Genomic DNA, 23,133 nt, shown 5'->3' on the forward strand with positions numbered 1-23,133 from the left:
AAAAAGGATAGATTTACTTACAAACAATGATAAAATCTACAAGAAACAGATATTGAGACCACGTACAAAGTATAAGAAACTTGAGTGCTTGTGTTGAGAATAGTGGAGAGTTGGGATGGGTGGTTGGCTGCAGTTTGGGAGGGGAGAGGTGGGATGGGAAAGAAGAAGAAGGAGAAACAGAGGAAGAAAGTGTCGGCAGAGGGGTGCCTATATAATGGCTTTTATCGATGGAATCACCGACGGACTGTATCCGTCAGTCTTTCCATCGGTGATTCCGTCGGTGACAGTGCCACGTCATTGTACGACTATCTCAGTTTGAATCCCTTGGTCATTTCATCGGTAAAATTGTCTGAAAAAACTCCATGTCACCACACCGTTGCATCTTTCCAAACGAACTTTATAGGCCGTCGGCGATCCGGTCGGTATATACCGACGGTATCTCCGACGAAAATATTTCGTCAGTATATACCGACAGATTTTGAGACGGAATTATTTCCGTCGGTAATAATTATCGATGAAAAAATTCCGTCGGTAATTCCGTTGGTTTTCGCTGGTTTTCTGGTAGTGTGTCTTCTCTTTTTTAAATTCTAAAAGGCATTCTCCTCCTCAAACTCCACTGCTCCTGCTAATATCCCAACCCTCTCTAATCTCCCATTCACTATTACTGTTAAACTACACTCCTCCAACTATCCTGTGTGGAAAGCTCAAGCTTTACCATACTTTCGCGGTCATGACCTTTGTGGATATCTTGATGGCACGATCTCTATTCCACCAAAAGAAATCGATTTCTCTGACTCCACCACAAGTATCCTTCAAAAAATTCCAAATCCTCAGTATCAATAGTGGCTTCGTTAGGATTCCTTAATCCTAGCCACCATCAACTCCTCCCTCACAGAAGATGTACTCACGCAAGTCATGTCCTACACTACCTCACGTGAGGTATGGCTTGCACTTGAGTGCAATTTCTCCTCCCTTTCTCGTGCTAAAGTGATCCAAATTTGAACTCAATTAGCCAATGCCAGAAAAGGCGCATTGACAACTAATGAGTTTTTCCTCTCAATCAAGAGAATGGCTGACGAGCGTGCCCTTGCTGGACAACCTCTCACAAATGATGATATCATCACTTATATTCTTGCTGGACTTGGCCAGGAGTATGATTCCCTGGCCTCCATAATTTCCTCACGGCTTGATCCTGTCAGCTTGGAGGAACTCTTTTCTCTGCTTCTCATCTATGAATCACGGATCAATCATAATAATCAACCCCTTCAAATTGTCGCTTCTGCCAATTTGGTCACCACACCACCCCAGCAATACAACCGCCAACCTGGAACATTTCAATACTCCAATCGTTATCGGGGTAATTATCGTGGTTGGGGATGTGGAGGACGTTCTCACTTTCATGATTCCAACCAATCACAATCTCTTATCTGTCAGGTATGCTTCAAACAAGGCCATAGCGCTCACAAATGCTATCATCGCTTTGATTTATCTTATCAGACTCCACACAATTCCAATAGCCAACCACAAGCACTACTTGCTGCACACTATCTGCAACCGGATAAAGAATTGCATCCCGACACAGGAGCCACTCATCATCTCACTAATGACATGAACAATATTCATGTTCCCCATGCAGGCCATGATACACAAGATCATGTTCAGGTGGCTAATGGTGCAGGTCTGAAAATTGTGCGCAGTGGCACTTCTACTATATCTTCTCCCTCTAAATCATTTGTTCTTAATCAAAATTCTGCTTGTTCTTGATATTTAAAAAAATTTGTTATCTATTCAACATTTTTGTCTAGACAATAACGTTTTCTTTGAGTTTCATGCCTCTTTCTTTATTGTGAAGGACTACTCGGGGACTATCCTACATCGCGGCCCCCTCGGTAATGGACTCTACAACTTCTCAGCTTCATTAGCTCATCTTCAGCCACAAGCTTTCTCTAGTATTCGTGTGTCTTCCCAAATCTAGCATCGTCGTCTTGGACATGCTTCATTTCCAGTTATCAATAAGGCTATTTCTTTACCAATTCCACATAAAACTCGCTCCATCTGTTCTGATTGTCAACTAGTCAAGAGCCATGCTATGCCCTTTATAAATATGCATGTTTCAGTTTCGCAACCTTTAGAATTAATATATTCGGATGTTTGGGGGCCAGCTTCTACATTATCCACTTCTGGTGCACGCTATTGTATCAATTTTTTAGATGATGCTACTAAATGTTTATGGCTTTTTCCATTAAAACTCAAATCTGACGCATATCAAACATTTCTCAGTTTCCAATCTGCTGTCGAACGCCAGTTTGGCAGCAAAATTAAAGCTTTTCAAAGTGATTGGGGGGGGAGAATACCGAAGCTTAAATACATATCTACACAATCAAAGCATTAACCATCGAATAACTTGTCCCTATACACATCAACAGGCTGGTTCCATTAAGAGACGTCATAGGCAAATTGTTGAAGTTGGACTAGCCCTGCTTGCTCACTCCAATTTGCCTCAAATTTTCTGGGAAGATGCGTTCTTAATTGCAGTTTTTATTATTAACAGACTTCCCACTCCAATCTTAAATCATAAATCTTCATATGAAATGGTTCATCATCAAAAACCTGATTATAATTTTTTACGCACCTTTGAATGTGCATGTTGGCCCTATTTACGTCCATATAATCGCCATAAGCTTGATTTTCGATCCAAAAACTGCATTTTTATTGGGTATAGTATTGGTCATCGAGGTTACAAATGTCTAGATGTCTCCACGGGCAGAATTTTTGTTTGCTGTCATGTTGTCTTTAATGAAAATCTATATCCATACACCGCACCTAAACCACTCAATCCTTCATCAAATACTACTTCTGTTACTCTACCATCCAATCTCAATTTATCTTTTGCAAGTTCTTCTTTTTCTGCAGGTGCCACTCCACCATCTACTGCATCAAGCACTCTGCATATGGCCTCTTCATCTGGTCTTCCACGTGATCATTGTGTTGGTTTGATCTCTCCTGCAATAAATATCACTGAGCCTCAAAATACTGATAGTCCACACCAAGTTCTTTTACCCTCTACCTCTGCTCCACCAACGTAAAATTGGCACCCGATGACTACAAGAAGCAAAAACAACATACATAAGCCAAAATTACCATCTGATTCCCACGTCAAATATCCCATTCCTAAAGCCCTTCTGGGCACATTCCAAACACCAGAGACATAACCAACTTGCTACACAAAGGCTGTTAAAAATCCAAACTGGAGAACTGCTATGAACACAGAGTTTGATGCTTTACTGCAGAATGGAACTTGGAATTTGGTTCCCAAACCATCCAATGCTAATCTAGTTGGATGTAAGTGGGTATACCGGATCAAAAGCAAAGCTAATGGTGATATTGACAGATTTAAAGCAAGACTTGTAGCCAAAGGTTTCCATCAACAAGAAGGCGTTGATTTCAGTGAGACATTCAGTCTTGTGGTGAAACCAACAACAGTAAGGTTGGTTCTATCATTAGCTGTTTCACATGGTTGGCCTCTTCGACAAATTGATGTCCAAAATGCATTTCTACATGGTTATTTGCATGAAGATGTTTACATAGCTCAACCTCCCGGTTTTATTCACTCTCAGTTTCCAAACCATGTTTGTAAACTGGAAAAATCTCTCTATGCTCTTTGTCAAGCACCAAGAGCATGGCTTTCATGCTTAACAGATAAGCTCCAATCTATTGGTTTTATCAGCAGTCAAACCGATCACTCCCTCTTTGTTTATCATCAAGGTTCCACTCTTATTTATTTTTTGATTTATGTCGATGACATAATCATAACTGGAAGTGACATCGGCTCTATCAACCGAGTGATCACCTTGTTGCAGGGTGATTTCGCAGTCAAAGATATGGGTGAACTAAGCTTCTTTCTAAACATTGAAGCTCTCCGCACTGATAATGGTCTCTATCTATCACAGAGACGTTATATTTTAGACCTCTTGATGCGTAGCAAAATGGACAAAGCCAAACCCTGTCTTACTCCAATGTCAACCTCGTTGCCATTATCAAAATTTGTTGGCGTTGCATTCCATGATCCCTCTTTATACCGAAGTATTGTTGGAGGGCTTCAATACCTTTCATTTACTCGACCTGACATTGCATTTGCAATTCATAAAGTTAGCAAGTTTATGCATAATCCTATGGAGATGCATTGGGAAGCAGTCAAACACATATTGTGTTATTTAAAACACACCATTTCTCATTCTTTACTAATACAGCCTACTGCCAGTGTTACTTTACAAACATTTAGTGATGCAAATTGGGCGTCCGATCTTGATGACAGACGATCCATTGGCGCCTATGGTGTATACTTGGGCAATAATTTAGTTTCATGAAGCTGCAAGCAACAGCAAACCGTTGCTCGCAGTATTATAGAATCCGAATACAAAGCACTTGCCATTAATGATGCAGCAGAGCTTCAATGGATTAAATGAGTACTCAATGATCTTGGTATTCCATCTGTGCATTATCCCATTCTATGGTGCGACAACATAAGGGCTACTTACTTAACTAGTAATCCCTTTTTTCATGCTCGCACAAAGCATATTAAAATTGATTTTCATTATGTTCGTGACTAGGTTCTTTGTGGGCAACTTAATGTTCGATTTATTTCTTCTAAAGATCAATATGTGGATGCTCTAACAAAACTGCTTCCTTCTGTCCGATTTCATACTTTACGTGACAATCTCAGGGTTCGGTCCCTACCCTTTCAATTGCAGGGGCGTGTAGAAGAACAAGTCAAAGAAAATGAACATGCTGCAACAACCACCACCACCAAATCTGCAGGAGCTTAGCTATCCAATATTCAAAATTTTGAAATCAAACAAGATTGTATCTGCTGTTTAAATTTTGAACTCAGCAGATATACATGCACATATGTAGGACAACAGTTAGCATTATCCTTTATTTAAACCCTCTGTACATGCACATATTAAGCAACGAAAATACAACAGTATTCAAGCATTCTTCTTTATACTTTCTGTCAAGTTTTCACCGTGTGGGTTAATGGCTGGCTACGGGAGGTTTTGGTGAGAGGTTTCAAAAATCTCATACAAAAACAAGCTGATTCCTTCTTTAAATTTAAATTTTATTAAAAATATTCATAATATCCATCCCCATAAATCGGGAGTAATAACCACTGGCCAGGAAGAGTGCCTTGGGCTCTGAATTCTCACAACCACGGAGATAGCTTTCAGAGACCGTTTACATATATAGAATTATAAATCCATAACCATACCATGATGGATGGTAAGCAACAAAACGTTGTGTAGACGTCTAAATTTTGATCCTCTGTATCATCATTATATGATTACAAATGAAGCTCCAAGCATGTCTTTGGCTTTATTCAAATTAAAGACGAGGTTTCACTGAGGTTTAAACTTATGGACTTGGGATTGATGAGGTAAAGATCAGGGGCAGATGTAGAGGAATTTCCAATCCATGATTTATCAGATGGAGGAAAGAGGTCTTGTGTGCTGTTTAAACTCTGGTCTGTGACCTGCTGATAGTGGCCTTTGACACGTTTGGAGTGTAAATCATCACCATAAATGCTAGGATCTGAGGTCACCTCCGGGATGCTGGTCTGTCCTTCAAGCATGCTCACCACTTCTGACATTGCAGGCCTTAGAGATGGAGAAGCATTGGTGCATAAGAGAGCCGCTTTGATCATCCTCTCAGCCTCTTCCTTGTTGAATTCAGACTGCAGCTTTGGGTCCACTATCTCCATTAAATTTTCCTTTTTTTGCAATACATGGGCCTGTGACGACAATTTCAAAGACAAATAAGAAGGAAGCTAAGATATTTGACCAAATGTACCATGTTTTTCATTGAGAACCGATGCCTCATGCGTCATTAATTCAGGATAGCAACAGAAACAGACTGACGATGATTTACCCAGTCAAGAAGACAAACATTTTCGTTCTCTGGCCTGTAACTTGAGTTGCTCTTTCCACTGACAATTTCTAAGGCGACAACCCCAAAACTATAAACATCTGCTTTATCTGTTAGATAGCCCCACAGTGCATATTCTGGAGCCATATATCCTCTGAAATATATTTTTTTTTTAAATGCAGAATTAGTGCCCTTCAGAGACTTGAGGATTATTGCTATCAATAAACTTCAGGAATTAAATTAGTCTCAATACAACTTACATAGTTCCAGCAACTCGAGTGCTAATATGAGTGTTCTCCTCTTCATTGAGCTTAGCTAGTCCGAAGTCTGATATCTTGGCGTTTAGATCTTTGTCCAGTAATACATTTGTACCTTTGATGTCCCTGTGAACAATCCTGATTGCTGATCCTTCATGGAGAAATGCTAAACCTCTGGCTATTCCAGCACATATCTTATACCTTGTTGGCCAATCCAGCATCAGAGCACTTGTTTCGGAACCTGCTCCTAATAGGATTGTTGATAAGATCATTTAACGTTTGCTAGTTGATGCAGTGTTATAAAAAATATTTTTTACTGGAAATTTATCAACAAATGCTACTATGGTTACCAAAAAGTGCACGAGATAGGGAGTTGTTTTCCATGTACTCGTACACCAGAAGCAACTGGTCTCCTTCAATACAGAATCCATAAAGCCTTACAAGATTGGGATGCTGTAAACAAGATATCATGCCTATTTCGTTCACAAATTCACGGTTTCCTTGCCTGGATTTTGGAGATAGCTGCTTAACAGCAATAATAGTACCGTCTGCTAATTCACCCTGCATTGGAAGTCAATCACGCATCTAAATGCTATAGTATTTTTGGGGCGGATTCACCCATGCATGATTCCAATAATAAAATTTTGATAATATGAAAAATTCATTAGATGACAAACCTTGTATACGGATCCAAAACCACCCTCTCCAATCTTGTTTTCTGAATTGAAATTGTCAGTGGCGGCTTTTAGCTGCCTCAAGGTGAAGGAACCAGTTTTCAAATCTAGCCCTTTAAGCTCTGCACGTAGCAGTTGGTATGGGAGGATGACAGTCAGGAGACATATCGTGAAATAATAGAAATGCTTGAACATCATATATCCATGCACTACGCGCATTCTCTAGTGTGATTCGCTTATTTAGAAAATTAAGAGAAGACTCAGTTTGCGGTACAATACCTCGTTCTCTTGTGTTTTTGTCTCCATAGCAGAGCTTCCAATAAATGACACCCATTACCAAGAGAATAAGGAATGACGCTGAAGTGACAACTCCGATCACAATAGGTTTCTTACTTGCTTCCTCAGGTTCTGATATTAAATAAAATTGCAAACGCAAAGAAGGCTAAACATCCCATGAAATGGATAATAAACATTAACGCTGTAAAGACACCCGACCACTATAGCACAGTTCAATTCTCACCTTCACAATAAGTTCTGTAACCTGAAAACCACAGATCACGGAAAGATTCTTAGATGGGATAATGGGTGAGTAAAAGAAGCTTACAGTTACAGTGACAACAAAAATCAGGCTAATCACTTATGCAGATTGGTTTATGAGACACATTAAATGTGTTTAATCTTGTTTCACATTCTCTCAGATCTTTCCTACATCAGTTAGGGGAGGATAAAAAACCCAGAAAGCTCAGAAAATTGAAATAGAAATGAATTCAATGGTGTCCTTCTACTGTATAACTTAAACTCCTTGAAGTCTGTAAGTTTCAAATGAGAGGCAGAAAAAGAACATGTAACATACCTGAACATACGGATATAGCAGAAATTATAAGACCATAATTTCCTCTTATTGGAATGCTAGTACTGCCTTTTCCAGCCCAGTATAATCGGATCTCCAGGGTACGGTCTGTCACAGTGGTGTTGAATGCTATTGTGAAATTTCTGTTAGGTCCTTTGGCTTCCTCTGTAAAGTTAAAATCCTTTTGCACTTGTATTCCCTGGAACAAAGTTTCCTACTCAAAAGGGTTCCTTTGAAAAAAAAAAAAAGACATCCACAATCTCTTCGGAAGGAAAAGGTAATTAATTACCTGAATGTAAATATCAAAAACACGCCTTGCAACTTTGTTGTACAGTCCTTCGTCTGTGAATTGTATCTCAGCAAAGTGGAGTCTGACAGTGTAATCCCCATTTTCTAGACAATATCCATAATATGTGAGAGAGATGGCAGCTCTGCGTGCTGTTGCATATAATCCAAAGTCATCCACAAAAATATTAGAATATTTTGATTGAAGCGTATATTTGTTATCATAGAAATCTCCATCATCCATGAAATCTCCTGTGCTGCTGAATCCCCAGTTTGATCCTGGTCTATTATAACTCCTTGCAGCAGCATTACTTCCACCAGCTTGATCACCTTCATACAAGATTTTCCCATTCTTTACATCTTGTCCACCACAGTTTATATGGAATGAACGATAATCTGCAGCACATAAAACTAGTATACCATTAGACATGTTTCAATTTTCCGTTTTGTCATACTTATAGAAGCATATCAATGGGGAATGAGTTTACTTTACTACAAAGCTTCAAAACTATGATTAGTCACTGGTCAACACTGCATCAAGTGGCTTGCCACTGTCAGATGAGTTCAACTCAATGAATGATCTTCTGTCAACACGTTTTGATGTATAAATTTCCCAACATAGTGACCATGAACTGACCTTATTAGTTTTTCGAGATAGAATCTAATTAAAAAGCTAACAATCATCAATGTCATTCAAACATTGAAGTACACAAATAAATATGGTACATCGATAAACTTTAATGGCACGCTCGGATTTTATGAAGTGCACAAGTTCTTATTATGAAAAAAAAAAACATACATTTTGGGCACCGAGATATCTTTGAGCATGGAAGAAGATCGCTTCTGTATATCATGGAAATTATAGTATGTTAGAATAATAAATGGTTATGTAGATTGAATTCTAAGAATCTGGTATCAGAAAGAAGCCTCGGAATCAGAAATGAAAACTTGCTTAAAAAAATTGTATCACTCGAGGAAAATATTCAAGATGTGTTTGCTCTTTGAAAAAATGATAAGCATTATACTTTGAGCATAAATTAATTCTGGATATCCATCTATTCTGCTCAGGTAGGATTTAAAGATGTAGTAATTGTATTAAAAGATGTAGGATTCATCTGAAGTAATTGTATCTGTCTCTGCAACTCTGTACTTAGATTGCATTTGTTGTTATCGCAAATAGGTACAAGATCTTGCTAGTGAGGATTCATAGACACAATCAAAATTTGCTATGCATTTTGGGTTCTCTACTATCCTTTTGTAGCCCATCCATGACTCGGCAACATTCAAGGAATTCTTTTGGCCCTGTGGGATTTTTTGAAATCACATATAGCAAAATCTCTATTGCTAAATTTCATCTCCAGAAATATAAATACGAAAAACATTGCAGTCCACAGAGTATAAAAGAAAAGCCTTACAATTTATTATTGCTGGACGAGCTTCGAAACCAGTTTATACTTGTCCTGATTTATAAACTCAAATCATTCAGTTTCAAAATCACCAAGAATATCCAATTTCAAAAATTTATGAACAATATCCTTACTCGTTACTGCTGCTGCATCTTGGTGGCTGTGAAAAGTTATTGTACGAAACATCACTGGAAAAGATCAAGAAAATCATAAATCTAAATACAAACTTCCACAAGGTTAGCAAATAAAGAGAATATATAAACTTCACGATGCAAGCACTAGAAATGCACTAGCTTTCATATAATGGTTTGTCTCATTGATGGTGATGGCTTGGATGACTAAGATTTAATTGTTTTTAAGGGAAATGGTTTATTAATTTTATTTAGAATTGATATGCTAGAATTGATGGATTATTTAATAGGTATCAATCATAGTTTGTCAATTTTATTTTTAAGTAGAAAATTTTGAGAAAATTTATTTTTTTATGGAATTGATGACAAGTAAATTGTATTAATTTAGATTAAATAAGCTGGAACAACCGGTGTATCCGATAGGAATCAGATATCCCCATGACTACGGCCCGAGATATGAGAGTAGGCTATAGTATCTCTATCATACGCATCCTACGATCTATCTCGAGCCAGCCATCAACAGTCAATCAAGAGTTGGTTCAAGAACAAATTATTGTTGTGATGGCCAATCTGAGGGCCCAAATAGAGGCGTAGTAAGAAGAATGAAGTAGGAGACAATAGGAGAAGATGATGACATACATGTCAACTCATTATCCTCCTCTTATGAGAGCATCTTCAAGGGAAGAAACTATTTAGAAAAGCCAAATTGATAATATGATTTTTTAAATAGTGTAAATATGATATTTTTTATATATGCACTCTAATGAAAAAAAAAACCATTTAGAAAAGCCAATTGTATTTTAATATATTTGATATTGACACAACAATTTATTAATTGTAACTAACTAATACAATTCCAATCAAAACCTCTCTTTTGCATAAAAATATATTAAATAAAGTTTTGACTCCTAATTTGTCTCTCAAATAGAGCTCTCCCATTTGGAGCTATAAAAATGAGGGATGAAAACCAAAATTTATTTTCCTTTTGGCTTTCTTGTTTTCTTCTCCCTTGGAGATGCCTTGAACCTTTAGGAGATTTTCCTCCCCCTCCCCTCCCCACCTTCACTTGCAACTCCAACTTCTTTCTAATTCTAATATATAAAAACATTTGTAATTGATGTTATAGTTAAATTAATAATATAAAGTGTGTTCTTCAATTAAATTTTTTTTGTTTAATGTTATTCAATGTCAAATTATTTGAGCCAGCCATCACCGACGAACATAAATGTTTTGTTAGTGATTCTATTGGTAATGTAAACCATTTTCCTAGGAGAATTACATAGAACTGTGAATTGTATTGATATGCAACGATGAATTCACCAATAGAATTTTAATATTGGTGATACACAATCCATTACTAACAATATTCCATTGTTGATCCGTTGCTAATACTTACCGATGGATTTATTGACAGAAAAATGGTTGCCAAATATATTTTTTGCCTAACTATTCTATTAGTGTTTTTGTCGGTAAATAACTTCACCAACAAAATTATCGATGGACTTGATATCACCAACGAGAAGCTCATTGATGATGGATTGTCATCGGTGAATCTATCAATGATTTATATACCGATAAAAATATAGCTTAATAACCGATGAAATATTCCATCAATAAAAAATCAATTTTATGGTCGTGATCAAAATCAAGATATGTTGGGGTTGCAAAGGATGCTAAACCAACCCAAGCAAAAGGTATTAATGGTGTCCTTATTGTCAAGCTAAAAGTAAAGTATAAAAAGAACATGGAAGTTTCTCAAAAAAAAAACAAAATTGTAAATTTATACGACAGTAATCTTTTTTATTACAAATTTTCTAGTATCATAAAGATAGATTTGTTTAAGGACTATACGGATACAACACATGTTGATAAAGTAACCTGAATTACTTTAGAAGTCAAAGAAAGAGAAATAATTTGCTAATTAATGTTTCTTATACAAAACATTAACATGAAGGGATTGAAATTGATATTTTTAGAATTGTTTCTTATACAATTAAAGTGAAGAAAGAAAAGGAGAGAGCCTTGATTGGACATCCACGTGATTGAGGCAAGAATTGTTTTAGCTCGATGACAAATTTCTTCCAATATGAAGAGAATGATGCAAGAACTAGAACTACAATACCTCTCATATAATTAGTGTTTTTCTTTTAATGGTTTATTAATTAGGTAATATTTATGATGGTAGTTTGGAAGGGAAAATATTTATTTTACTTAGAATTTTTTTAGTATTTATAAAGTTGTTGCTACTAAAAAAAAAACTTTGATATTTTAGATAATTTTATAAAGAGTTTGTTTTCTTTTGTAGCTATTCAACCTAGACATCCACTCATTAATTGTGTTAGCTATTCAACATAAACATTGCAATTCCACATGATTACCAATGGTTGAAAATATCAAAATATCCACAGCAAGACAAACAACCCACAAAAAAAATTAGAGAGTAAATGATTTTCTTATATAGATGCTACCATCTAGAAGTATTCATATTGCTTGATGAGAAAATCAAAATCGGTGACATAAGGCGAGATTCAACTGACATCAACTCTCAATCAGTTTACTCATAAAGTTCATAGGTGAGTAAAGACTACTAGAACATTGGCAAATACAAAAGGAAATACCAACGGAAAAATTTCATTGGTATATTGTGATGACTTTTACCGATAGAATTTCTCATCCCTGTATCCATTGGTAAACACCGATAGAAAAATTCCCTCGGTATATACCAAGGGAATTGCAGTGGGAAAATAAGGAATGAAAAAAAAAGTCAAACAATATAATGACGTGTAACTTTTACAAAGCACATTACCGATGTAATTAACTCGATGATAAAATATGTTTGTGAATATGTCGACAGACAAATTTTCTCGGTATATACCAAGGGAATGATGAAGGGTATTACAATGAGATTCAAAAAGGCAAATTATATAGTGACATGGTATTTTTACCGACAGAATGACCAACGAAGTTACTGACTGAATAATTCTGCTGGTAATGTCGTCGGTGTTATTTAATTTATGATCTGGCAATCGACTCTCTTCTCCCCCTCTTTCTCATTTCTCCTTCTTCTTTATGTATTTTTTTTCTGTAACAAACAACCACCCCTCCCCCCTCTAATCTGAACGCAATTCAACCTCCCATAACAAATTCGGCCACCACAACACTCAATTTGTCAGCATCCGTGTTTTGATTCAAATTTTATTAAGGATTATCCACTTTAAGTAAGCAAATCTACCATTTTTTATTTGAACTCAATTTCATATTTTTTATAGTATATGTATTTTGTTTTGGTGTTTACTTGTTTTATAGTTTTTTCTCATATAAATTTATTGTATAGATTTATGATTTATACATGTTAGGGTTTGTTTTAGATTTTGTAAAATTATATTTTTTTGTAAATTGATGAAACTTATATCGAATTTTTTACTTAGGTGTTTTGTGATGAAATAAATAATATCTTCTTTAACGGGTTTGTTTTATGTTATATCAATTTTATTGCCGAGTTGAAAATTTTGGTAAATGTGTAAAAATTTGAATTTATATAGATAATTGATAATGAATTAAGAGTGCTATTAAAATAAATTGAATAAGTTTTCATTAAATCAATATTTTTAAAAATTATTTAGTTAACATAGTTCATTAATACCTATTGTCATCATTATTTTATATAGGTTTGATATAAATAATGAATGATCGTTCATGGATGTATAAAGATTCACCCAATAGCTATGGAGGATGAATTATTATAATGGGGTATAGTGTTTTAGTAATTACGCCTTTTCTAATCCGAGAAATGTTAGTGGATGAGGTAGATGTCCATGCAAGAGGTGTAAAAATAAAAGGTTTCTTGATCTAGATATTGTAACGATGCATCTTCTACAAAAAAGGTTCTACAAAAAAGGTTCATGAAGAAATAATTGTGTTGGTATGCATACGAAGAACCATATGTTCCTCACGATATCATGGTAGGAAGCAGCATGGTTGGGTCAACTTCTAGTTCTAGCAATTTGCAAGGAGTTGTAGATGATAATAGTAATCCTTATAGGAATATAGTTATGGATGCAATTGGAATGAATCAAAGTCATGCCGGTCTATATCCAATCGTAAATGAAGAATCTAATGCAAATATGACCAGGTTTTTTTATCTTTTAAAAGATTTTGACGAACCATTATGGGATGATTGCACAAATCACAGTAAATTATCGATTGTTACACAGGTGTTCAACATCAAGTCAGATCATGAGTTGAGTGAGGCTGGTTACGATAGAATTATCGAATGAGTGAGAAGCATTTTATCTAAAGAAAACATTCTAAAAGAGAATTTTTATGCTGCTAAGTCCAAGATGAAACCCCTCGGTCTAGGATACTAGAAAATTGACTTATGTCTAAACTTTTGCATGTTGTACTACCTTGAAAATACAGAGTTGACCGAGTGCAAAACATGCGGGCAGTCTCGTTATAAGCCCATGACTGGCAGGGGAAGGACTCTTATCTCACATAAAAAACTTAGATACTTCTCAATCACACCTAGACTACAGAGGTTATTCATGTCATCAAAGACTGTTGAGCACATGACATGGCATCAATCACATAATGCAGTGGATGGAGTGATGATACACCCTTCCGATAGTGAAACCTGGAAACACTTCAACAATGTGCTTCCTCAATTTTTAGTGGAGACAAGGAATGTGTGTCTTGGGTTATGTACAAACGAATTCAATCAATTTGGGTCATTTGTTGCTCCTTATTCTTGTTGGCCGGTGATACTCATGGTTTATAAGTTGCCACCGGGGATGTATATGAGGTCAGAGTTCATGTTTTTATTTACACTCATACCCGGTTCTAATAGTTATGGTTAGAATATAGATGTTTGTCTTTGACGTTGATTGATAAGTTGAAGCAGTTATGGTCATCCGGAGCTTTGACTTATGATGTATTGAGGAAACAAAATTTTCTGATGAGGGCAGCTTTGATATGGATTATCAATGATTTTCCAACTTATGAAATGGTTTCTGGTTGGAGCATTCATGGAAAACTAACATGTCTATATACTATATGAAAAATAACAAAGCATTCACGCTAACAAACTGCGGTAAAACATCATTTTATACTGCCATTGGCAGTTCTTGCCAACGGATCACAAGTTGAAAGGGATGTTGCATTGCCATTTCTTTCAGGTGAAGAGTTATATAACATGGTGCAGAGTACGGTGACATTAAGTTTGATTTTTAATCGGGTAAGCAGAAGTTTCCTGTTTTGGTTTAACTCACAATTGGGTAAATGAAGTATTTTATGGAAACCAATCTTCTTTGTCATAACCTTGATGTCATGCACATAGAAAATACCATGTTTGAGAACATTTTCAACACGGTTATGGACGTGAAGGGGAAGACAAATGACAACATCAAGGCTAGAAGGGATATAACTTTGTTTTGTTATCGTAAAAACATGAAGTTGTTTTATGTTGTGTCACGGGTCGCAAAGCCCAAAGCCAACTTTGCCTTAGACAAGAATGTACAGTTACTTGTCTACCAATGGCTTAAAAGTCTATGTTTTCTTGATGGACAAGCCTCGAACATATCAAGCTTGGTGAATTAGGAGGATTGCAGATTGTATGGAATAAAAATCCATGACTGCCATGTGTTTATACAAACACTCATTCTATTATCAAATGGGATATGGAATGCACTCATGAAGACCAGTTACTTCTTTAGAGATATATGCTCCAACAAGTTGCAGACACAACACATGAAGCAGCTTGAAATGAATATCGTCCAAACAATATATAAGCTTGAGATGATATTTCCTCCATTGTTTTTCGACTCGATGGAGCATCTACCCTTACATTTACCGTCTGAGGCAAAAATCGAAGTCCTAGTCCAATATAGAAGGATGCATCCATTCGAGAGGTTAGGGTTTACACATACATTGTAATTAAAATCTTATTGTCTTTCTTTGCATATTTCAAAACATTCATTTAATATCATAGGTACTTGTTCAACCTTAAAAGAAAAGTAAAAAACAAGGCACATGTTAAGGGTTCGATATGCAAGGCCTATATTCTTGAAGAGATCTTAACATTTATCTCATACTATTTTTAGTCTCAATTGAGAACAAGAATCAATCTCATTCCAAGGAATGACAATGGTGGGAAGTGTATTTGAGTGAGAACTTGTCAATATTCTTCTATCCTGGACGATCCATACCAAAAAATATTATGAGGACAAAATATTTGTCAGAAATAAAATTCAGACAAGCACATAATTATGTGCTATTTAACTGCGATGAACTGAGACATTTTATTTCATAAGTTATCTCTCGGGATACTTAATTTCATTACACATTTCTCGTTAACTGTTCATGGTTGTACTTCATGTACCGGGTTTATCAATTGGGAAGGAATACTAGTGTTACTTTGTCTTTACTAAGTCTGGGTTCTGAATGAAAGGTGAAGTACTACAACGAGAATTCCGTAAATGGACATGTGTTTGATACTGAAGAATATAGGTAAAGTAGAAAGACATATAATAATGAGATTTGTGTTAAGGGATCGACTTCTAATGAGTTTGAAGTTGACTACTATGAGAAGTTGAAAGAGGCCATTGAATTGCAATATCATAGCGAGCATAATAAAGTATTTTATTCAAATACTATTGGTATGACACCACTGACAGATGAATCAGAGTATATCCTCATCATGGTTTGGTCAAAATTAATTCAAAGGCTAGACTCTGTAATGTTGATGATATCTTTGGTTTCGCCAAGTAATGCCAGTAAGTTTATTACACATATATTCCTTCCTTTAGAAAGAATTGTTCAAGAGCTGATTGGTTATTCGTAGTGAAAACTAAACCCAGGGGTTGTGTCGAGGTTGCTCAGGATAGAAATGTTGAATTAATTATGGGAGATGATGTCTTTCAACTTCGTGAGTTAGTTGATCCATATCGAGTTGCTCCGTCTAATGACTTAGAAGAAAATTCAAATTTTTGCATGACCGAATATTTTTATTGATGTTGATGTCGAGGAGTTGAATAATGTTTTGAGCTCTAGCGGACATACACATGTTGATGAAGATGATAGTGATGAAATCAACATACAAGATTGCAATGGAGATGAGGACTGGTCAATCGACGAAGAAGAAGATAATCCTGATTGATTTGCACAACATGAATGTGTAATGCCATTAAATATAATGTAATATTTATGGATGAAATTCACTACAATGTAATAACAATGATGTTAATTTATTGTTGAATAACAATGAAATATTTATTTTATTATTATGATGTGAACTGGTGTTATTGTGTTGTGCATGCAACTGTGAATTTAACTATTTGGAGGATGTATAGATAGGGAATATAGATATAATTTGGCATTAGACACTGTTTTAAACCGATGGAAATACCGATATATTGTATATTACATACGGGTATACTGACGAAATGTAACCTTGACATTGTTCATGGTATTCATTACATACGAGTATACCCATAAAATGTGTTTACCGGTATATTTTAAAGACTATAGGAACTATGCCCCTTAACCCTGACACTGTTCACGGTGTTTATTACATACGGGTATACTAACAAAATGTGTTTGTTGATATATTACAAAGACTATGGGAAATGTTTACTTCTCAATGCGGTGATAATTAATGTTCTTTTGACTGTTCATTTTTCTCCCAATGAAATCATCGATAGAATGAAAAGTTGTCGATACTATTCGAAGGGCTTTTTGAAAATTTTCGTGAAAGTTGAAAATTTTCCAATTGACTTTACAAACGGAATCACTGATGGAAATATAAAAAAATTAATATTTAATTGCTCATCAATAATCCCTGTCGCGGGGTCGAGCGTCGCGCCGCAACGTCGTTTGGCGACAACGAAGGCTTTTTGTTGTGCCTCCAGTGCGAGGTGCGTGTGTGTGTTGGAAAGAGTTTTTGGATTTAATCATAAAATTATGATTAATGTTCAGGAGTCGCCACCCAGTATTATGGTCACTAGGAACCTATGGTCTGCGAGAGTCTAGGTAAGGGACAAGTTATGCAAGGGGAAGACGCATCACCTCTAGTGCACCCTACCTAAGGTAAACTGCATTTTTGTTTGATTGTTTTTTTCTAAGTCGAGTTTCTATTCGTTGGCCTTTTCTAAGATTCAAGGCAGATCTCTCTTCATGAGAGAGTCTCTACCTTATCAGGTTAAATCCTAACCGTTCTAAAGTCTGAATTTTAGTATCGCATCTATTTACACCTTGTATCTTTAATACCTAAGGGTATACTTTATCGTATAATTTTACACTCCACAAATATTAAAGTCTACATCTGGACCCTAAAAAAAAATTAGAAAAAGGTTTTTGATATTTTGGCCAAACCCTAATGGATGATCATAAACTGGTTATGTTATTCATTTTTTGGATTTTCAAAACATGAGAAAGATGCAATTTTTTAATGAAAATATGCATTGAAATTTTTTAGGATTTGGCCGTATGCATGAAATTGAAATATTTTTTGTTTTTGTTTTTTTTAAAATGTTTTGAATTTTTTTTGAAATATTTCAGAGAAAACCGGGTATTTTAATACCAGATTTGTATTTTATAGTGTAAATATACAACCCGATATTATGCAAAATGGGTAGAAAAATATTTGAGAAAATCACAATTTTTTAAAAAATGTTTTTTGAAATTTTTTGGATTTTTTTTTGAATTTTTTGAAAAAAAATGGGGGCTGGGCCGAATCCAGCCCAACCATTTGGGTTCTGGCCCGGCCCAAAGCCAAAGTGAATTATTCTGCCACTGCATGCAAAAATGAATTATGCATGCAACGACCTCGACGAAGAAGAAGGAGGAGAAAGTTGCCTAGCTTGGGGGTCTAGGACGTGATGAGGATGTTTGGCCGGTGGCTCAGGAGGCGTTGGCTGAGGTGGTTGTGGCCGGAGTCGGCTGTGGGAGGAAGAAGAAAAGGTTACAGAGGAGAGAGAAAGGCTGGAAGGAGAAGAGAAAGAGCTGCGGTGGCAGCTTGGTGGTCGGTTGGTGGTTGTGTTGGCTTCCTGTGGTGGAGCTGGTGGTGGCTCTGGTTGGTGGCTGGAACGGCGGGGAGAGAGAGGGAGAGAAAAAACTGCAGAAACGGGGGCAGAGGGGCTGGTTTTTGGCCGACTTTGGACCCGATTTCTCCTCCCTTAGAGCCTGAAATCCACTTTTATTTATAAGCGGTGTAAGAGGGAAATCTTTTCTACATTGGGGAAAAATAGCAGCCCTTGATTCAGTTGGGAAGGATCCTAACCGTTGGTTCAAAGTAGGCATGGTACACTGTCAAATCTGCAGCTGCAAGCTGCCTGAGTTGGCCTCTTTGGGGTGGTGCCACGTCCGTTTCTTTGCTAGTGAGCCCGTGAGGACTATAGCCAGATCTAGAGGGATGTCTTTTGATTACTTTCGTGCAAGTTTTGTTAAATTTGGTGGACTTTAGATACATTAAATGCACCTACAAAGTAGGTAACTGGACCATCTTTTCTGAAAAAAAATGAAGAAGATAATGAACAGTAGCAGAGTTATGTTTTTGGCCAAAGTTCATTTCAGTCCTCCCTCTTTAAATATGATTTAATTGCACCCCTAATTGACCCTATACTTTTGATTTAGTGCAATTAAGCCCTTGATGAACTTCAATTGGCACCCCGAATTTACGTGCCTATTGCGATTAGGTCCTTGGTCTCAGATTTATGCAATTTAACCCTTAATTGACCCCAAAACTTCAATTTTCTTGCAATTTGGCGCCTAATTTCAATCAATTAACTTGGTAAAAATAAATTTGGTCTCTTAAAATTTTAATCTTCTCAATTAAGCCCAAATTAGGCTCCCAAACTTAATTTTTCACCAATTAAGCCCCAAATAAAATTAATTTGACCCATTTAAAGTATAATTAAGTCCTTGCACTTAATTAAATCCTTCAATTGGACTCAAATTAATTCTTAAAATTCAATTTGGCCCATGATTAAATCAAATTGGCCTATATATTGAAAATTTAATTATGTCCTTGGACTTAATTTTTATGCAAATTTATCCAATAATCATTTAATTTGACCTTGAATTTGCATTTTTTTTCTCCATTTTTGGGCATAATGGGGTACAATTAGACCTTGAAGTTTCTCCAAAATTGCAGCTTGATCCCCCAACTTGCTTTCTCCACGTTACCAGCCTTTATTTATTTTTATTTTTTTATTTTTTTAAAAAAAAGAGAAATTTTGGGGATTAACCCAGAATTAGGTTTTGACAATCCCATTGGTAAAAACTAAAATAAGAGATTGAAATCATGACAAACTAGGCTTCATCTTTTTCTTCTTCTCTCTTTATCTTCTCTTCTCTCTCTCATTCCCACCTGAAATCCAGCATTATCTTCTCTTTTCATCATAAGGTATGTTGTCTTTCTTCATTTTTCTTCTTAGTTTTCTATTTTTAGGGTTTATTAACAATGTCTTTTCATTCTTTTTTCCTTTTTTTTTAATCAATAGCTAAATTAAAGCATGCCATTAAGGCAAGAATTTTTCATTCCTTTTTATCCTTTTTTTTGTTTTTTTTTCAATTTTTTTGTTTTTTTGTCAATATTTTTGTTCAATTTTGTGTTCTTAATAATTTTATGAATTATTGAAATAATTTTTGCACTATTTTGTTGAATTTTAGTTGGTTTTGTTTTTCAATTTTTTTGTTCAATTTCAATTAAATGTGTAGGATTAATTTTAATTATTATTTTGAATTTTTGTAAATTTAGAATAATTTTTTGTAAACTTATGATTAAAAAATATTATCAAGTAGAAAATGAAAATTTTCTATGAAATTGAATTATGCTAAATTGTTAGAAGAAATTGAGTTAAGTCAACTGGTTTGAGACATATATTTTGTGTATTTGCAGGTTTAAAATTTTTGGGAAGTGTTCTATATAGGGGAGATTCAGCTATTTCTTTTTTAAAAAATAGGAATCACTGCTAGTTCTTCTAGAAGCGATGCTGACGACCATAAACCATTAGGTACTGACTAATAACAGACAAATAAGGCACAAACATCGACTCACGACCTGGGCTTGTCGAGTGCGATGTCATAATGTCAAAGGGGGGCCCTTCACATCGAAATCTATTTACCTGCAAGTACGAGGCTCAATGGAATGATGACCTTTCAATGTAAGTTTGTTTTGCTTTCACAATGACATGTTTAATAATTTTTTATAAAATAATATCATTTAGTGAATGCAATTTTAGGCTTACGAATATTGAGGCTGCGAGAACAATAAATCGGCCTTTAAATGATCGATGAAAATTCCATTGTTTCAATGAAGCTAGGTTTCCAAATATCTTCAATGGAAATCGTAGGTCGATGCATGACTTTCAAGGTTTAAGGTTAATATTAACTTAAATATTTTTAATGTTAATTTGGACCATTTATTGAAATTACTGGAAAAAAAATTTATAAATTTTTACTTCAAGGAAAAATTTGAATGGAAAAGAGCTGATAATAATTTTATGAGGAAAGTTTGGGAGAATCACGCTGCAATTATGTAAGATTGAATTCAGGATTATTTTTTATTTCAAATATTCAAATTTTCATTTTCATTTACTAATAGATGATTAATTTGTACCATATAGGTTGCATGATTTTTGGTACGAGGTGCAAAAGAAAACCAAAAAATATGTGAAAAAAGGAGCTTCTAGGCTCGAATGACGTGACGATTTGGAAAGATTTCAAATCGTCGTACATCTCAGAGGTTGTATGGGCAAAATACATTCAGCACGTGATGTCCACACATTTCACTCGAATATAGGATTTTTTTTTACTACATCCATTTTTGTATTAGTTTTTTTAATATAAATATATTGAATTGACAACATTTTTTATTGCATGCTACAATTTTAGTACACGAGCCAAGCCTAATGGAGTTTTTGTTGAAACGCATGTGCGAAGTGATGACCGCCTAAAAGGGATGTATCAGTTCGTTGATAGCCAAGCTCAACACTTTATGGTATTTTGGTGTTTAATTATTTTTTTCTTACGTTATTATGTCCTTGAATTTGATGAATTTGTTCTTTCTAGGATAAATATAACAGCCGGTAGAAGGAGAGATACGGGGACGAGCCTCTAACCCATTCGAATATCGATCCGGATTTGTGGTTGGAGGGATGATCATTCAGTGGACCTGATAGAAATCGGGTGTTTGAACTTTCTAACATTACGACCAAGAACTTGTGGACGACCTGTAGTGCTTCAACTGTTGGATACTCGCAATCAATTCCAAGCAGTCAAACTCTGAAGTTCGCAGCGATGTTAGACCAACAAGTACAAGATCAGACGACTCATCTTAATGATAAATATGAATGACTCACTACTGGTTATAATGAACTTCGTCGATTGATAATAGAGATGAGATCATATATGGGTGGTTCATGTGCACCCCCTAATTAGCCCTATTTTCCCAGTGACAACCTACCTCTTCCTCCTCCTCCAGCGCCGCCTCTATTTTAGATTTATTATATTCGAATGTACAAATGTTTAAATTTGTAATACATATTTGATTTTTATACTAACTTATTTTAGATCACATATGGCTGAAAGAGAACTTCTATGCTGCGAAGTCCATGACGAAACCCCTCGGTTTAGGATACCAGAAAATTGACATGTGCCCTAACTTCTGCATGTTATACTACCTTGAAAATGCTGAGCTGACCGAGTGCATGACATGTGGGCATTCCCGTTACAAACCTAGAATTGGCAGGGGAAAGACTCTAGTGTCATATAAAAAACTTAGATACTTCCCAATCAGACCTAGACTGCAAAGGTTATTCATGTCACCAAGGACTGCTAAGCACATGACATGGCACCAATCATATGATGCGGTTGATGGAGTGATGGTGCATCCTTCTAACAGCGAAGCCTGGAAACACTTTAATAGTATGCATCCTCACTTTTCAGCTGAATCAAGGAACATGCGTCTTGGGTTGTGTACAGACGGATTCAACCCATTCGGGTCATTTGCTGCTCCTTATTCTTATTGGCCGGTCATACTCACGATTTATAACTTGCCACCAGGAATGTGTATGAGGCCGAAGTTCATGTTTTTATCTACTGTCATACCCGGTCCAAGCAGCCCGGGCCGGAATATAGATGTTAGTCTTCGACCGTTGATTGATGAGTTAGTGTAGTTGTGGTCCTCCGGATCTTTGACTTATGATATATCAAGGAAAAAAAATTTCCTTATGAGGGTGACTTTGATGTAGACTATCAATGATTTTTCAGCTTATGGAATGCTTTCTGGTTGGAGCATGCATGGAAAACTAGCATGTCCATACTGCATGGAAAACAACAAGGCATTCACGCTAACAAACGGAGGTAAAGATTCTTCTTTTTACTGTCACCGTTGTTTCTTACCACATAATCACAGGTACAGAAAGAACAGAAAAGATTTCTTTGTTGGCAGAGTTGAAAAGGATGTTGCATCCCCACGTTTTTCTGGTGAAGAATTGCATGATGTTGTATCAGAGTACGGTGACATTGTGTTTGGTCTTCAATCAGGTAAGCAAAAGTTTCCTGCTTTTGGTTTGACCCATAATTGGGTAAAGCGAAGTATCTTTTGGGAGC

At 35.9% G+C, this 23,133-nt stretch overlaps 1 protein-coding gene and 1 non-coding gene across 3 annotated transcripts in view; one reads left to right on the forward strand and one right to left on the reverse strand.

Annotated features, from left to right (window-relative positions):
* Positions 1-1,098: 1,098 nt before the first annotated feature.
* On the forward strand, positions 1,099-1,237 carry LOC112325527 (small nucleolar RNA Z247). Its single transcript, XR_002979527.1, has one exon. It is a non-coding gene; the product is annotated as a small nucleolar RNA Z247 (small nucleolar RNA).
* A 3,842-nt stretch (positions 1,238-5,079) lies between these two features.
* The window catches only part of LOC18103120 (probable LRR receptor-like serine/threonine-protein kinase At1g29720), a 33,881-nt gene continuing 15,827 nt past the window's right edge, over positions 5,080-23,133 (reverse strand). For both annotated transcript variants that reach the window (XM_052445437.1, XM_052445436.1), the window contains 12 exons: positions 9,529-9,582; positions 9,404-9,448; positions 8,788-8,831; positions 7,993-8,384; positions 7,707-7,902; positions 7,374-7,394; positions 7,133-7,261; positions 6,857-6,975; positions 6,530-6,740; positions 6,183-6,426; positions 5,926-6,076; positions 5,080-5,788 (listed from right to left, as the gene is read on the reverse strand). In XM_052445437.1, the coding sequence (XP_052301397.1) occupies positions 5,378-5,788; positions 5,926-6,076; positions 6,183-6,426; positions 6,530-6,740; positions 6,857-6,975; positions 7,133-7,261; positions 7,374-7,394; positions 7,707-7,902; positions 7,993-8,384; positions 8,788-8,831; positions 9,404-9,448; positions 9,529-9,582 (2,017 nt within the window). In that variant the 3' untranslated portion in view covers positions 5,080-5,377. The remainder of the gene's footprint in view (positions 5,789-5,925; positions 6,077-6,182; positions 6,427-6,529; positions 6,741-6,856; positions 6,976-7,132; positions 7,262-7,373; positions 7,395-7,706; positions 7,903-7,992; positions 8,385-8,787; positions 8,832-9,403; positions 9,449-9,528; positions 9,583-23,133) is intronic.

This window comes from Populus trichocarpa, chromosome 11 (genome assembly GCF_000002775.5).
Source record: "Populus trichocarpa isolate Nisqually-1 chromosome 11, P.trichocarpa_v4.1, whole genome shotgun sequence".
Classification (NCBI taxonomy): Eukaryota; Viridiplantae; Streptophyta; class Magnoliopsida; order Malpighiales; family Salicaceae; genus Populus; species Populus trichocarpa.